The sequence below is a fragment of the Eleginops maclovinus genome, chromosome 17, assembly GCF_036324505.1.
Source record: "Eleginops maclovinus isolate JMC-PN-2008 ecotype Puerto Natales chromosome 17, JC_Emac_rtc_rv5, whole genome shotgun sequence".
Classification (NCBI taxonomy): domain Eukaryota; kingdom Metazoa; phylum Chordata; class Actinopteri; order Perciformes; family Eleginopidae; genus Eleginops; species Eleginops maclovinus.
Window position 1 is genome coordinate 14,700,449 of NC_086365.1, and position 16,975 is coordinate 14,717,423.

The 16,975-nt window shown below is 43.0% G+C and overlaps 1 protein-coding gene across 2 annotated transcripts in view; it reads left to right on the forward strand.

Annotated features, from left to right (window-relative positions):
- The window catches only part of slc41a2b (solute carrier family 41 member 2b), a 28,028-nt gene that overhangs the window by 5,295 nt on the left and 5,758 nt on the right, over nt 1-16,975 (forward strand). For both annotated transcript variants that reach the window (XM_063905660.1, XM_063905661.1), the window contains exons 5-10: nt 517-661; nt 1,309-1,455; nt 4,026-4,173; nt 5,436-5,515; nt 11,600-11,731; nt 12,605-12,753. In XM_063905660.1, the coding sequence (XP_063761730.1) occupies nt 517-661; nt 1,309-1,455; nt 4,026-4,173; nt 5,436-5,515; nt 11,600-11,731; nt 12,605-12,753 (801 nt within the window). The remainder of the gene's footprint in view (nt 1-516; nt 662-1,308; nt 1,456-4,025; nt 4,174-5,435; nt 5,516-11,599; nt 11,732-12,604; nt 12,754-16,975) is intronic.

Consider the following 16,975-nt stretch of genomic DNA (forward strand, 5'->3'; position numbering starts at 1 on the left):
CATTACATTTTTTATTTTCAAATGAAAGCCGGTGCTGGAAATCGCTTTACGGATTAGTGGCAGTGAGAATAATCAAACACAATGGTTTAATATATCCTACGTACATTCATTTGTGTGTGTGTGGATGCTTTATGGTCTGTAATATTCTCGCTACACGTCCCGTGCACATGTCACGGTAACTGGTCGGATCCAAGTGGGCGTTCGCTCAGACCGTTTTATTGATCTCTCTGTGTGTGTAGTAAGGCTTTCTCTTTGAACCATGTACCCACACACACTGATAAAGACACCGTGACGCATGCAAAATTGGACTGGTGGTCCAATGTGTTACACAATCACACCCACGTCAGCAGGAGGGGTTCTGTACAGCAAGTCTACCTGGACGTGATAAATACAGTATACCACATTACCTCCCTAACGAAACCCTTAGACTGATCCTAGTCTGTGTTTACACATGTACTGGTGCTTGTTCTCTCTACTAGATAAAGTTCCCACTCCTTCTATTCCCCCCCCCCCCAGGTCCAAGCCACTGTGGTGGGCTTCCTGGCTGCCGTCGCTGCCGTGGTTCTCGGCTGGATCCCAGAGGGGAAGTTCCAGATGAGCCACGCGGTGCTGCTGTGCTCCAGCAGCGTGGCCACTGCCTTTATAGCCTCCCTGCTGCAGGGTAAACACACACACACACACACACACACACACACACACACACACACACACACACACACACACACACACACACACACACACACACACACACAGGGACAGCTGTGTTTCAACATTGTAAAGTAAACTGTTGATTCTGTCGCTGTGGAAAAGACGGGTCACTGCCGTCCTCCTCCCAAACTATATTTGCAAAATAAGAATGAAATAAAATCAAACTCAAAAAGTGGGTCTTTTTCTTTAAGTCATTTTATTGAACATGTTAACAAAGAATTATTTTACAAGGTATTAATAATAAAGTTCATGTTCAAACGGGGGAAGAAGAAGCATTACAACGTTTCTTGTCCCACCCCCCCTCTAGCAAACATTGTTAATCCAAAATCATACAGACTTCAGTTCATCGGTCGTCAGCGGTCGTAATATTTGACTCGTTTTTAAAAACTGTACAAATCAAAATAGATCAAATAATAATCCGGAAATCATCGGTCCAGCTCCGAACCATTTGAAATGTGTTTTTTGAATAGTTGTTGTAGTTTCAATAAAGGTTCACTGTGTCTCAGCTCATCGTTACAGTTCTTCCACAGATTACTCTTGAGTTTGCTCTTAAAAGTACGAGCACTCACCTATGCTTACTCTCTCTTTCTGTGTCCTTAGGTATCATCATGGTGGGGGTCATTGTGGGGTCCAAGAAGACGGGCATCAACCCGGACAACGTAGCCACCCCCATCGCCGCCAGTTTCGGTGACCTCATAACCCTGGCGATCCTGGCCTGGATAAGCCAGGGCCTCTACAAGTGCCTGGGTAGGTGAAAAAAACCAAACTGCTGAAATCATAGTTCTTTAGCTTCGTCAGCGAGGCTCTTCCCTCAGTCCGCCTGCAGAGGTCCCCCCCGCCTCACTCCTGTTAACAGAACAGAGCGTCTCTTCTCCTCTCACTTCACATTCCTAACGTCACACCCAGACCTTGTATCGCCTCATTCAGCGGTCACTGGAAACGGTTTCCCCTGGAAAGAGGCTCAGAATAACTAACCCTGTCTGCTATAATTGTACGACACAGATGCTCACCACAATCAGAGAAGCAATTCAGCGCTGTTATGTACGACACACACTTCAGACTTCCTATTTCCGTGCAGGGCCGTGGCTGTGTGTCACTCTCAGGACAGTGTCTCTGCTGTCCTTACACTAAGCCAGCACTTTCCTGCTGAATCAGGACTAACTAACTGTCAGCTACAGAGTTCAACTTATATAATTATCCATGTAGGTAGCGACTTCAGGAACAAACAGAGTCGCTGAGAGGCTGAGGTCGAGCCTGGTTGTCTTCAAAAATGAATGCTGAGATCCAAAAGTGCGTTGAGCAAAATCTTATTCTCTTACAAAAATGATCAACATAAAATCCAGCGACCCTCTCACCCTCTCTTCTTCTAAGAGGTGATTATATTATTTGAATTGCCACCCATACCCGTGTAACCCAAGTAATCCACCCATAATTGATCTCAAAGTTTTAAGTACTTGTATGATAAACAAAGACCAATCCCAAGATATAAAAACCTTATTAAATGAACAACATAAATCCCCACTCTCTGACTTAATGCCTCTTATACAAACGAGCCGAGTAGAGCTGAGACACCGGGAAGACGTCGGAGCTGCAGGAACCCAGTCAGGTTTATTTATAACGGGCTTTTAACAAACACTACAGAGTGCTTCAGAGAGAGGGCTCAACAATAGATAAAAGCAAACGAGACGGAGACGGTGGATGTGGCAACACTGCCATTTCAGGGCCGACCAAAGGAGAGAGGAATCCCTGATGAAGACATTTGTGGGAATACTGAGGAACTAGTGGCACTTCTCCTGCAGAATGACCACTTATCCATCACAAATCACACTTTGATGACAAGTTGACCAGAATAACAAAGAGGTCTTTATGTTTGATGTCATCTTTCATTCACCACTCGTATATATAACATCTTGGCCTAAAAATAAACCCAAAAAGTAGAACAGCTCCAGAGGGAAATTTCTAGATAAAAGTATGTTTGCTTATACGTTCAACGGACAATATAAAGTAGCCATTTCTTTAGAAAAGTGGTTTCTGATGGTTAATATGACTGGATGTTTTCCTAAACTTAAACATCCTCAATGTGCCTCATTATAGAATCACTGGGGTCACAGGAATACTTCATAAAAACAGAATAATATCAGAGAAAAAGAAAGTGGAAACTAAAACAATGAGCTGAAAGAAGCTTAAAAGTTGGAGAGAACTGCAAAGTCTCTACAAAATGATCCCACGGACTCCTTTCACATTACCATTAGTCATTGTTAGTTTTATAAATATTGATCAGAGTAGCTTTACGCTTAGCAGATGGATGCTACCTACAAAACCCACCCTAAGAAATAGGGTTTTAAATCTTTGGATTCATCATTATTTAATCATTTATTGATTATTTGGACTTCAATTAGTTATTGTTTAACACAACCAGTTACAGTTCTATCAACCTACATGAGATTAGACAGTTCAAACTCATCTTCCACTGCCTGTATAGAAGTATGAATGGGATGCCGTTGTGTCATGAAGCATGGCGGCTAGTATAACTTATCGCCACCACCATTTCTTCCCCATGCATTAAGAAGCGTCTCGCAGCTAGAGGAGGAAGTTGGCAGCGTCTCCGTTGGGTTTCCTGGCAGAGCCTTTAAGCTAAGAGTGTTTCACCAGAGACGGAGAGGAATATCAATTGTCGTCCATTGGTTTATTCCCGGCCGCAGGGACACTCGATGCAGGGAGTCAGAGGGTCGTGTAAACACTTTAACCTGTAGGAGAAATGTATTAGAGTGCTGCTGATGGACAGCTTTTCCTGTGAATGCTAACTGGATGTCAGATTTGCTGTCAATGAGTTGCATTCTGGTTTCTTCAGGAGTTTTCCTCATTTATTCTGGGGTTTCTTTTGGACTTTTTGCCCATTTATTGTGGGTTTTTTTGGGGATTTTTTTAGCAATGTGTTCTTGTTTATTTAGGAGTTTGTCCCTCTTTTATTCAGGGATTTCTTTGGGAGTTTTCCTCATCATTCTGGAGTTTCATTGGGAGTTTGTACGATGCCAGGGTCTTAGGACAGAGAGTATCTTATGCTGTACAAACGTATAAAACCCCCTAAGAGGAATGTGGAGTTTGTAATATTGGGTAATATAAATACATGTTTTAATATAGTTGTCCTTCTTCTGTTTTTTTGTTGAACTAATTAGAAAGGAGCTTATTCCTAATATAAAGGCATTTAATCAAACTTCCCTCCCCTACCAATTCCCTACTGCATGCTTGGATGGGCTCCAAACTTTCTCTTTTAAAGTTAAATAACTAACCCTCCTCCTCCTCCTCCTCCTCCACAGATACCTACCCGTATGTGTCCTCACTGGTCTGCGCCTTCTTCATGTCTCTGACTCCTCTGTGGATGGTCATCTCCTCCAAACACCCGGCCAGCCGCACCCTGCTGTACTCCGGATGGGAGCCAGTCATCACTGCCATGGTCATCAGCAGGTGTGTGTGTGTGTGTGTGTGTGTGTGTGTGTGTGTGTGTGTGTGTGTGTGTGTGTGTGTGTGTGTGTGTGTGTGTGTGTGTGTGTGTGTGTGTGTGTGTGTGTGTGTGTGTGTGTGTGTGTGTGTGTGTGTGTGTGTGTGTGTGTGTGTGTGTGTGTGTGTGTGTGTGTGTGTGTGTGTGTGTTTGTTTAGTCTTCAAAGGGGAAAGAACAGCTCACTGCAGCTCCAAGTGTCTGGTTTGCTTGATGACTCATCCCCAAAACAAATTGCAGCGCCCGAACACATGCACCCTCCGGCAGCGTCAGCCTGGCAGACAGGAGTGGGGGGGGGGGTTGTCTTGTTTCCCTCTCAACACTCAGTTTGGAGGATGCCGCCTTTCTCCAGCTTTCATAGAGGTGTACAATAGAATAATACAGAGGCACCATCAGCTGAAAACCATTGTAACTTTCATACTGTCTACCGGGTTAATTATTCATACCTGTAGGTGGATTAGGTGAACAGTTTAAAGACCAGGAATCCATCGTTTAAACACACAGACAGCAGGCAAATAGCTCCATCCCAATAAAAACCACTAGAACAAACATAAACAATCAAAAGAGTTTCATAAATAAGTAAATTAATAATAATATATTGATATTCTTATCATTCTTTCTGTTGATTTGTATATTTCTAATGTCTATGTTTATCTTTAAATGTGGTTATATGTTTAATACATTTATTATACACATTTCCACTGCTGTGACAAAACAACTACCCAATTTGGGATGAATAAAGTACATTTAATCTAAATAAATAAGTCAATTATATTATTATAGTATTGTATTTTTAACTATTGTGCAATACATGTTCACTTTCTGCTGCTGTGACAAGACAATTTGGGATGAGGACAGTAAATATAATCCAATTAATAAGCACCTAGCATGTAAGCAATAATGAATAAGTAAGTAAATAGCAGTTTGTTCCACAGCGTCTGTACCACTTGTTCATCTGAGCATTGACTGCTGGAAAAAGCTGTTTTTGTCCCGCTTTGTAGAGTGTCCGCAGATATTTGTAAGTTTGCACAAAAAACTATTATCATATCTTTGGTTTTACATATGATCCGTTGTTGATTGGACTCCTCACACCCCCTGACAAAGCTGTCGGTGACTCTCACTCATTCAATATTTGTCTTTACATGCCCACTTTTGACAAACACACACACACACACACACACACACACTAAGTTACACCAGCTAACGATCCCATTCTCTTGTGTTCTGCAGCATTGGGGGGCTCATCCTGGACAAGACGGTGTCCGACCCAAACCTGGCAGGCATCGTGGTGTACACCCCGGTCATCAACGGTGAGTCACAACCTGCTTTTCCTTCGCTGTGATTGGCTCCAAGGTGTCTCTGTTAATAAAATAGCTTCCTAAATCCAGGGATGTAGAATAAGAGATATACATATGTAATGAAACCTCTAAGCTTCTGTACATGGCTCTAATCCAGCGGCCTGTACTTCCCCTCTGTGTGGAGCAGGATTGTGTTCAGGGATCCCTCCATTTACCCTCCAAGATTGGGTGTAAGTGAACATGGCCTTTAATTTAAACATTCCTCGTCCTCCATAGCATACCTCTGTACAAGCATGTCTGACAGTCCAGAACAACTTGTCTCATGCTCTCATAATGACAGAATACAGCCTAACATCGCTCTGAAAAGACCGGGAATTACCCTGGTTGGTTTTACTATGTGAATTTCAACTTAGTTTGAAGTGATTTGGACATTTTTTGTTCTAGAGGGTCGGTATTTTTAGCCATAATGACACCATTAAGCGTATATCCAGCGGTGGAAAGTACATTTATTCAAGTATAATTCTGAGTTATGTGTACTTTACTCGGGTATTTCCATTGCATGCTACTTTATACTTGTACTTCCCTTCATTTTGGAGGCAAATATTGCACTTTTTACTCCTCTACATTTATCTGACTGCTTTAGTGAGTAGTTACTTTGCAGGTTAATATAATGTTTGTATTAATGCAGTATAATCAATAAAGATACCTGGCAGTGTAAACTCACTTCCATCTTTACTAGCTGTAAAGAAATCCCAATTATAATCCGGTGATACTACATATTATTCAGAAATGGGCCATCCTGCATAAAGAGTGCTTTTAGTTTTGGTAATTTAAGAATATGTGGATGCTAATACTTTTGCTTAAGTAGGATCTGAGCACTTCCTCCACCTCTGGGTGTGGCTGTAGGGATCCTGATTGTTCTCTTAGTCTAACACTTTGCTATAAATTCAATTATCTCACCAATTATTGGATAGATTGCCTTGAAATGACTTACAGACTTCCATGATCGCTATTCCTAAAGATTCCTTGAATGGTTCCTTGACTTGATCTGTATCTATCGCCACCATAAATTGACTTTTTAGGGTTTTATTAATTATCTGATGTACGTATTGTCATGCCATTTAGGTCAGACATCCATAACAGGGATATAAACGTAACAGAAAAATGCAAAAACTCTGACCCATCATCCTGTCCTTGAGCCCCATCATAATGTCTGAGTTTAAATTGTCCATACTTTGGTTTATGTCCACATACAGTACTTTATATACATCATTACCACGAGCAGCCACAAGGGGGCGTAGTGCAGCCTGAGTAAATCCTAGGAATGTGTTTGGAATCACAGCTCCACCAGTTTTAGAATAATTTGAGCGAAACTATTTGCAATTCTATTTCTCCTCCTCCCTCAGCACCAACACTGTGGATGCACATGAGACAAAATGCCTGACACGTGTCCACAAACGCTTAATTAAAGCAGGTGGTGACATCCTGCGTAATCCAAAATAACTTAGTTCAAACACTCTGAAGTATTTTGAACACCAGTTTGGTTTGTGAGCCAATCTGCAAATACAGTGGTTTGCTCGTCCTCTGAAAATCTTCTTTATTTCCTGCATGCGGCAGCTACGAGTTAATTCTCCAAATATAGAACATGAAGCATACCTGTGTTGTTAAATAAGAGACTCATTCATTAAAGTTAACATTCAAAGCAAACTTAGATCAGAAATATTACCTAAATCCGTCTCTAGAGGTAGAAATATATAGAATAGATGACTTCTTAACCATCAAAAGCATTGGCGTTATTGTAGACTGGTTTTAGCACGTAATGAATCTGCACCAATGCCTCCAACAAACCCACCAATAAGCACTCCCATTGTTCCTGCAGTTCAACACTATCTCGAGCTCAGATTTAAAAAAGAGTGAATGCAGAGATGGGGACAGAGCCCCATTCATTAATCTTAAAGTCGCTCCCTGGCCATGAAGCAGAAATGACTCGACTTACCCCGATTGTCGGGTTATTTTCACATCTATGGCGCCCCAGTATAAGTCCAATGGCGTCAGTTTACAGACCAAGAAGTTGTAGCTACATCCTCTGGCTCTTATGGAAATATAGAATTTGAATTGTGTCAACGTCGTGTTTAAATCGGACATTTTATGCTCATTTTAATGTTCAGAAAGCTCTTTGTTTTCCTCATACTGCCTGTGCTGCAGCACCTCTTTTCACCCTCTGTCTGAAACCAGAGCCCAGTCTGCTCTGATTGGTTAGCTGGCCGGCTCTGTTGTGATTGGTCAAGAAGTCCCGCCCCTTAGCCACATCACGTACAATGTGTTGGAGCGCTAGCCAATTGAAGTCCAATTTTAGCCTCTGCAGACCATTTACATGCACACAAACCTATATAATACATTACAGGAGAAAGAAACCCCCCCCCCCCCAAAATAAGCATAATAGGCCTCTTGCGAGCTGCACACTGCTCCGGATATATCCACTTTTAGACTTCTCTCTGGGATTTGTCAAAGACTACTGAAGTGTTGGGATGTGAACATGTGTAAAATAGAGTTGTTACTTAAAAGGCTTCTTAATGACAATCTGTCTCAGCGATAGTTTTATTTAGACGCAGATGGAGACAAACCGTTAGACGCTGAAGATACAGAGAAACTGTGCCTGTTGTTTATCTTGTTTATCCCTCTCAGTTTTGCAATTAATGCAGCCGTAGAGCCTCCGCGCTGCGCTCCAGACTCAGTGTTTACACACAAGATGGATGGCTTGCCATAGAGCTGATTAGGGCTGTGCTGTGCAGCTCCCAGGTGTGACTGAGCACAGCCGCTTCCTTTTCCTCTCACAGTCGACAGTCCCTCGGTAGCTGGAGGTTACTAAATAAAGGCTCCGGCGCTCATTACCATAAATAAGTTACTTAATGAGACTGATTTAGGCAGTCAGCCACAGTCCCGTCTGTTTCTACTTCATAAAACTGGTCCTCTTCCATTTCCCTTTTCCACGCTGCTAACTGGCATGGTTGCCGAGGCCCTGGCACCTACACGAGATAAGCTTTCAATTAAAAGGCGTTAATGAGGCACCCTTAACGAGATGCAGGACGGGCCTCTAATTGTTTTTACTGTTGCGACAAAAACAGACGGGGAGTCAACACCTTGTGTCTGGCTGACGGGGTGAGGATGCTTTATTTTGTGTAAAAGAAAAACCCCAGGTCTGAGCAAACAGTCCCCAATTTATAGCATTAAATTGAAACAGGGAGGGGGTCTACGCGTGTCTTTTAGCTAATTTAAAAGCACCGGGGGTTCTGTTGGAATATAATGAAAGAGTGTGAAATGACGGTTTGATGAGAAAGCAGTGGGGAAGGAGATGTGTCTCGATAAGAACAAGCAGGTTAAATGAAAGATGGAGGGACAAAGCGTGCTGTCTTGGCCTCCATTAACGGGTTTTAATACTAGGATTCTGCTGTTGCTTAAAGGGAATTCATATTTAAATTCAGGTGTGTTTGATCCAGGTATTGAGGAGCCAGTTAATTTCCTCCTGTACTCTCTTGTATTGAGTTGGATTCAGTATATATAAGACTGGATATAGGGCAGACGTTTCTTACTCACAGCCTCTTTGATCCGACTTTCTGTACGTGCATTTATCACAATATGTGATGCATGTTGCTCGACAGCGGAGTCTTTAATATCTGCTCGCCATATTTTCCTCTCCTTCTGTAAAAGATAAGCTGCTTTACATCTCGCTCACACACGTCCGTCTCCTCTTCTGTCCGTGTCTCTCAACATGAAATTAAGCCTCGGGGAGACGACAGGAAAGGGGTTGTGATAAGATAAGCAGGCAGACAGTTCCTGTGTCTCCCCCCCCACCCGAGAGGAGCACCACTGACCCCTCCCCATGTATCCTCACTGCAGCCCAGACCTCCTCACCCTCATCCCTCTTGTCAGATCCAGTGACCTGAATAAGCCAGATTGCTCCCAAACATCCTCCGGTTTACTTCGGCCCCCTGCTGAGGTTGTAACAACACCCTCCCAAAAGCCAGTAAAGACAAATAGCCAGAAAGTCAAAAGCCAAGTACCAAATAATTCTAATTTGAAAACCATGTTAACAAAACACATCCAAATGTCCAAAAGTTTTGGGTCTAAATTTGCTTTTAAGGGAGCTAAAGCTAACTGCTAACGGGTGGTCGGCCATATTTCTAATAAACAGCTGATTAGACTTGGCAAGGGTGCGGTCATTTAATCATCGCTGCCGCTTTTAATGTAATTCACTTAACAAACCAAGGAACAACAAGACTGCAAGGCTGCTCCACGGCTAGTCATTTAGCATGCTAATTTCATAGCTCTGTAACAGAAGACTATACGTCAACACAGTAACCCTCTTTCTCTTTTCTCTGTTGATGAAGCGAGCTCAGAAAACTCACATTTAGCAAATATTACACATTGCATCTTAAAAAAAGGTCAATTTAGTTGAAAAATGGCTAATTTAATCTGATTGATTAATTAAAACTGCAGATTTTCCTCCAGGAATGACTTTATTAGCATGTTGATGTCCTTAAGTACTAAGACAGACATTTAAATACCTAAGTGAAGCTTTGAATACAGAGATAGCACATGTGACAGCCCAATAGATATAAATGGATACGTAAACAAGTTGTTTCCCAGTGCCTCCAGCATTCATCCACTTCCTTAATCTGTATTTAACTCATAGATAGCCGTCTCAATCTCGGGAAGAAAACAAATACAAGTCGATCTTTCCCCTTTAAAGAGCCACATTGGATCCGTGGCATATTTCAGCTGGTGAGGGCAGGAGTGTGAAGCAGGCAGACAGACGGGGGTGCAGCAAGCGTGAATCCTCATCATGAAGCTCTGTCTGTTTACAGGCCCTGTGGGAGTGCTGGTTACGCACCAATAAAGTGTCACCAGGCGGACACAGAGCCACAATAGATTGAAATAAGTGGCCGTCACCCCGAGGTGGTGGCTGGGTCTAATTTAATAGACTCACACCACGGTAGCCTGGTGTGTTTCCTCTGTGGTTTAAAACACACGGGCACTTGCAGCAACTGTGAACCACCAACCACGAGATCTGTTCACCCTACATTATTTGTATGATTCTGAGTAACGTCTCTTTCCACAAGACGTTATCTGCTTCCTGAGCCCGCCTGTCAGAGAGTCCGCTGTTGATGTGTGTGTCTCCTGCAGGGCTCTCTGTGGCTGCAGGGATGAAAGACAGGAGGAAGGGATTCAGTGTGTTGCTTGTTAGAGTGAAGGTGTGATAGCGGCTGTATGTGAATATAAAGTGGCCCCGTTTCCTCTTTTTTTTTATCAGTACAGATGGCGTTCCACATTTATATGCGTGACTAGGGAAATAACTGAGATCTCTTTCAGTTTTGGCAACATTTGAAATCACTTTTGAAGGCTAAATTCAAAGATGAAATAAAGGTCTCATTAGCAGGACGTTATGAGGTCAGTTCGGAGCGCTTCCAAAAAGCAATAGCTGATGCAAACCTCTTGGGCTTCTCGCGTTTCCCCCAAAAGACTTGTGTAAGGAAAGGACATATTAGACACTGGAGCACATTACAGTATATAACACAAAGAAAGTTGAAGAGAAGGTTAATAATCTGCAATAATCGGACACTTCAAACCAGCTTTCTGTCCAAATATCGCGCCATTTTTCACCAAATCCCCAAAGAAAATGCTATTTAAATGTGTGCTTCCATCCACCGTTTCTGTTTTTGCTTCCGGTTGTGTCTAGAAGATACCCCCCCACTTTCAAACTCTCACAAGATGGCTAAGGAGGGGTCCTCGGGGAGCCAAATCTTGCAATCTCAAAGTTTTACAAATAAAGAGAACAACCCCTGCGATCACGTCCACTGTGAAAAGAACCAATTACAATGTCCTATCTCAGTTTCATGCTGTCCCTCCAGAGGAGTTTTAATGTGTAACCAACAAACCAATCCGCCCCAGTGCATTATTGGCTGGTGGTCTCTCCTCCCCCTGGAGAAGCGGCACTAAATAACCGTATTTACCTGCCTCTGTCTCTGTCTCCTCATTGACTTCACATAAACCTTAATGCTCTGCTCCCCCCCTCATCGGCTCTCCTCCCCTCTGCAGGAATCGGGGGGAACCTGGTAGCGATTCAGGCCAGCAGGTTCTCCACTCACCTGCACTTCCACTGCGCTCCTGGGGAGGTTCCTGAGGAGGCCAAGGGCTGCTACTACCCCTGCCGCACCTTCTGGGGAACAGGTCAGTACTGAGTGATCTCTGATAGGTCAGCCGTAGCGGTTTAGCTTCAGTGTGATTTTGTACAGATTTATATTTAGTTTTATGGCGTCTGTATGACTCCATACATTTCGTAGGTCTGGATTTACATTTCTGAATTGAAAACGCTGTCAGGAAGATAAAAAGGATTTACATTTCTGAAGATTCAAGATCCTAAAATCTTAAAATGGGAAGTCAGTTCACAGTCAGAACAATCCTTCTCCTCATCCGCCTCTTCCTGTCCTTCTTCCTCTTCTTCATTTTCCCACTCCCCCTCCTTGTTCTTCTTCTCCTCCTCCTCCTCTTTGTTTTTCACCTCCTCCTCCTTCTCCACCTCCTCCTCCTGTTTCTTTTCCTCCTTCTTCTCATCCTCTTCCTCTCCTCATCCTCCTGTTCCTCTTCTTCTTCCTCCCTGTCCTCTTCCTCCTTCTCTTTCTTCTTCTTTTTCCTCCTCCTCTTTCTTCTTCTTCTTCTCATTCTCCTCTTTCTTCTTCTTCTTATTCTCCTCTTTCTTCTTCTTCTCCTTCTCCTCTTTCTTCTCCTTCTCCTCTTTCTTCTCCTTTTCCTCCTCTTTCTTCTTCTTCTTATCCTCCTCCTCTTTCTTCTCATCCTCCTCCTCCTCTTCCTATTCCTCTTCCTTCTTCTTCTCCTACTCTTTGATTTTCTCCTCCTCCTCCTCCTCTTTCTTCTTCTTCTTCTTCTCTGTTTTTTTCAGACGTGGAAGCAAATAGAAACAACTCCAAATAAACGGAATGAATCCTGTAATCATTAAAGGGCGTTTTTTTTAAACTGAAGAAGGTTTCCCATTTTCTAATCGAGGTGAAACGACGTAAACAAGCCTTTATATTTTTTTCTCAGGAGCCAATCACCGCTCTGCTCAGGTGCTCCTCCTCTTGGTGATCCCCGGGCACCTGATCTTCCTCTACACCATCCACCTGATGAAGAGCGGACACACCACCCTGACGCCCATCTTCATGTCCGTCTACCTGGCTGCTGCCATGCTGCAGGTGAGCACATGAGCAGTAATGAAGCAGCTGATCAGCTATTCTAAAAGTAGCCTGTTCTACTTTTCCTGGTCCTTATTCTGCATTCAAGTATTGAAGCTCTATGTCTCAATCTATCTTCTGCTAATATTTCATCTTTGGCATTTGACCTTTATGCTGCTTTAAAGAGAATTTCCCATTTCCAGATGATTTTCAGTCAAAAAATATGGCATTAGGAAAAAAGCAGACCCCTGCACTTTACTTAAAGCTGCACACATCGATTTTTTCAGTAGTAATGAACCCCCAGAGAATTATCCCCTGACTCCGCTGCTCCCCAAACTTTACAGAGATATATTTGAGGTGCTTCTGGTTTGCAAACGTTGTGTTATTTCAGCTTGTTTTGTTGAAGTGGCCAGAAAACATAATGCATCTTTAAGAAATGTATGTCTTAGTAATTGTATAAAGTTACCCCAATCTTTGAGTCACTGTCTGGAGACTTCCAGGTGGTACATCTTTAGAATTGTTGTAGTTATGTGTGCTAGATTTTCTTCATCAGCTCATTTATTTAATGTTACAAATACAAATGCACCCTTACGCTGCGAAGGCTATGTTTCTGAATAAATCAGAGCGAGTGTGACACAGACTTTCCCTGATATCCCACATTCTAATGGAGCACCATGCAGTGAGGGGGATGAGATGTGGAGAAGAGATTGGAAAGTGTTTGGAATATTTGATTTAAAAACTACTTCCAAGTCTGTCTGAAGACTCTAAAGTTTGAACACGAGAGAAGAAAGTATATTTATGATTTGTTTGGGATTTGTTGATCTGCACAGGCTTACCTGCACTGTGGATTTCTGCTATTATTCAGAAGTAGAAACATTAGTTGCTTGTCAGTGAGAATAAGTACCTGTCAAAGATCAATCTGTGTTTGCTACACCGCGTGGTGAATGAGGAGAGGCGTGAGCGAACACTCTGAGCGCTGTAGTCTCAGGTGATGCCTGAGGGCTCCACGTTTGTGTTTTGGCAGCCGTTAAGATTATAATGAAGGAACAACGTGCGCATGATGAATGACTTGTACAGATGCACTCTGTTCTGTGATGGGTTCCAAGAATTCAGCTGTTTTGTCTCAATATATTGGATGCACGCTTTGCTCGAAAGCTTTTTAAGGCTCCCCCTAAATCCTGAATGTGGACAGGGAACATCGGGATGTAATCCCGACCACTAAGGGGTTGGACACTCTCCAAATCAATTAACTCCATCGCCAGTGGAGCTGCTTTAAAGGGTGACAGAGTGCCAGATAGAACGTCAGATGCTCATGGAGACATGAGGGTTTCACAGCGAGCGCTAAAGAGGGGAAACAGATCAAATAATCAACGCTTTTTTAAAATATTCCACCGGCTTCACAAGTCCGGCAGAATAATTCATGAACTGGTTTGTTGTCTTTGTTCATTGTCTCAGGGTGGGGGATTGTCTGAATATGAATGATTGTTTCTGCACGGAGCAGCAAGGTTATTATGGGAGGATTATTGACTGGAATTCTGTTTTAGTGCTGTTCCTGTCCACAGCAGTACATCGTTCCGCTTCAGAGCCGTAACTCCCCTCTGCTTCTCTGTACTGGGGGAGGGTCCTCTCCTGGAGGTTTGTTTGTTTTGCTAACATACTTGTAAAGCACCAGGAAAAAGCTGTACTACACAAGCGCACATACACCTACTTAATCTGTGTATTTCTGTAGTAAAATGACTGTTTTCTGAGTGAGTAAATCACCTGTACACACGTATCATGCACTATCTATTGATTCTGCGTCGGATATTTGCCCTTTTCAGGATAAATGGTAGCAATTCTGACCTTTACACTCCCAAGAACAAAAGGTGTGTAAGCCTTAAACTGTATAAATGTAGACTATTTACTGCTTTACCTCTCCGACAAAGAACTGACTGTGATATTTTTCTTTCTGTCTCTTGCAAAAGCTACTGACATTGACTGTCATTGAAAGAACACTACCTTTACCTCGCCGGACACAGGGGAAACGTATCTATTTGGTCAATCCAAACTCCCCTTTCGTTATGTAGCTTTAAAACGTTTGCAGCTTGCGCCGTTACTCCTGCGTTTCCATTTCCGTCTACTGTAGATCCACTCATCTCTGACTGTGGAAAGCATCAAACAACCCTACTTCAAAACCTCCAAACTATCCCTTAAAGGAGACCACCCGATCGTCTCTTACTGATGTCTTTATGTCTCTGAAGTGTGTGTGTGTGTGTGTGTGTGTGTGTGTGTGTGTGTGTGTGTGTGTGTGTGTGTGTGTGTGTGTGTGTGTGTGTGTGTGTGTGTGTGTGTGTGTGTGTGTGTGTGTGTGTGTGTGTGTGTGTGTGTGTGTGTGAGTGTGTGTGAGTGTGTGTGAGTGTGTGTGAGTGTGTGTGAGTGTGAGTGTGAGGATCATCAGTACAGTATCTGCAGCTCCAGGCAGCCTCTCTATTTATCTCCCGGCACTAATGATAGTAATGAACATTGTGCCGCTCTCATCATCGTGTCCGAACGAACACAGAAGCTTGACATTTGAAGTGTGAGAATTGAGGGTCTGCTTCAAAAGTGATTTATAATCTCTGGCCTCATGGAGAACATTTGTTTTTCATGACTTCCATTTCTGGAATAGATGGTTTTGCGGTAAGAGAGAAATCAAAGTGGCTGGGTCGAATGAGGAAGACAGCGGCATTATTTATGCCCGTCAAAAACCTCCGTCAGCGCCCTCAGAAGACCCCGACGTGGTGTATTACTGAAAACTGAAAGGCAGATTATTTCATTTAATGCTCCTAAAGTTAAGAACTACGTGTTTAATCCACACCTGACATGCATTTTAAATATCAAATTGCCTGTGGATTCCCTTGAGATCGACTATATGCACACCTTTTTTAATATATTTTATCTGTGTGCCCGACATGGGGTCAGAAACAATTTGGGGAATATTTCTGCAGCGTGGTGGAGTTTGATAAAGCCGCTCTGTCACCGTCTGTGTCTTTAATATCAGAGATAAGCGGAAATTGCACATGCTGCGGGTTTAATAATACTCCATTTAAAGTAAAAGCCGTGGAAAATGAGGGGAGAAATTGAAACACTCCGACTCATTGTCATATCTCGGCGAGCCTCGGGACCGTCTGAGAGAAAGAGGAGAGAGCAGTTAAATTGTCCCGAGTTCTGCTTATTTTGGCACACGTTGGGTGATGGTTTGGCTTGAAATACAAGTAAAAATAACACTGAGGACAAGCCAGAGGAGAAACATGAAGACAATGCACAAGAAATCATGGATGTGTTGTTTGCAGACAAAGAGAGAGGCAATGCAAAATATAGTCCCACATGGGTGTGAGGAAGAAACCAGCAAGAGTAGTTTTACAGAAACTTTGCTGAGGTCACACTAAGTTCCCCCCTGATGAATATGCATTAAGTTAATTAACATTTGATAAATCTAAGGCATGAGTTCAATAGATGGTGAAATACAAACCATTCATAGCTCCGTTTCTCTCGCTTCCACTGAAGGATGGGTATCAGATGCTCTCAGCGTTATCTCGACAGATCAGGAGCAGAGAGGTAACGCTCATCATCTCGCCGCTCTGTGCACAGTATAACACGGCTCTCTGAGATCAGACACCCACCGTATCTATTATAAACGTCTGATTGTCTGATGTGGCAGAACCCAGGCTAAAATAAGCATTTTCAAAGGATGATCGTCAATTGTTTTCCGCTGTTAATCTCCAAAGACTTGGATACTCTGATCTGGATGAATCCCAGAGACAGGTCGGCCTATAGAGCCGTACGGATAGAAGATCTTTCCTACCAATGACGTTTACGTTTCAAATCCACATTCAAATGCTGCTTAGCTTCCCCTCTCTCGCTCCCTCTGCTCATCCTCTGCTGTTCCTCTAACCGTCCCCACCCCTCGCCTCATCGGGCTTTTAGCTGTTCCCAGACTCTGGAACTCCCTCCCCCCCACACATCCGACAGTCCCTCCTCAAAACCCCCCTGTTCAGATCAGACTACTCACTGTAGTGCTACATGTTACTGTCCTTCTGTACCGTTTTTAAAGAATATTTGATGAGCTGTAAGGTGTGCTTTGGAAGGCTCCTCTAAATAACATATATCATTATTTACGGTATGTAGATTTAGATTCCAGTGGTGTGTGCGTAGGGTTGTTTCCCCGTCTTGTGACTCTCCAAAGAGCCCTAAAGTCAACATTTATTTTAAAAAAAAGATAGGT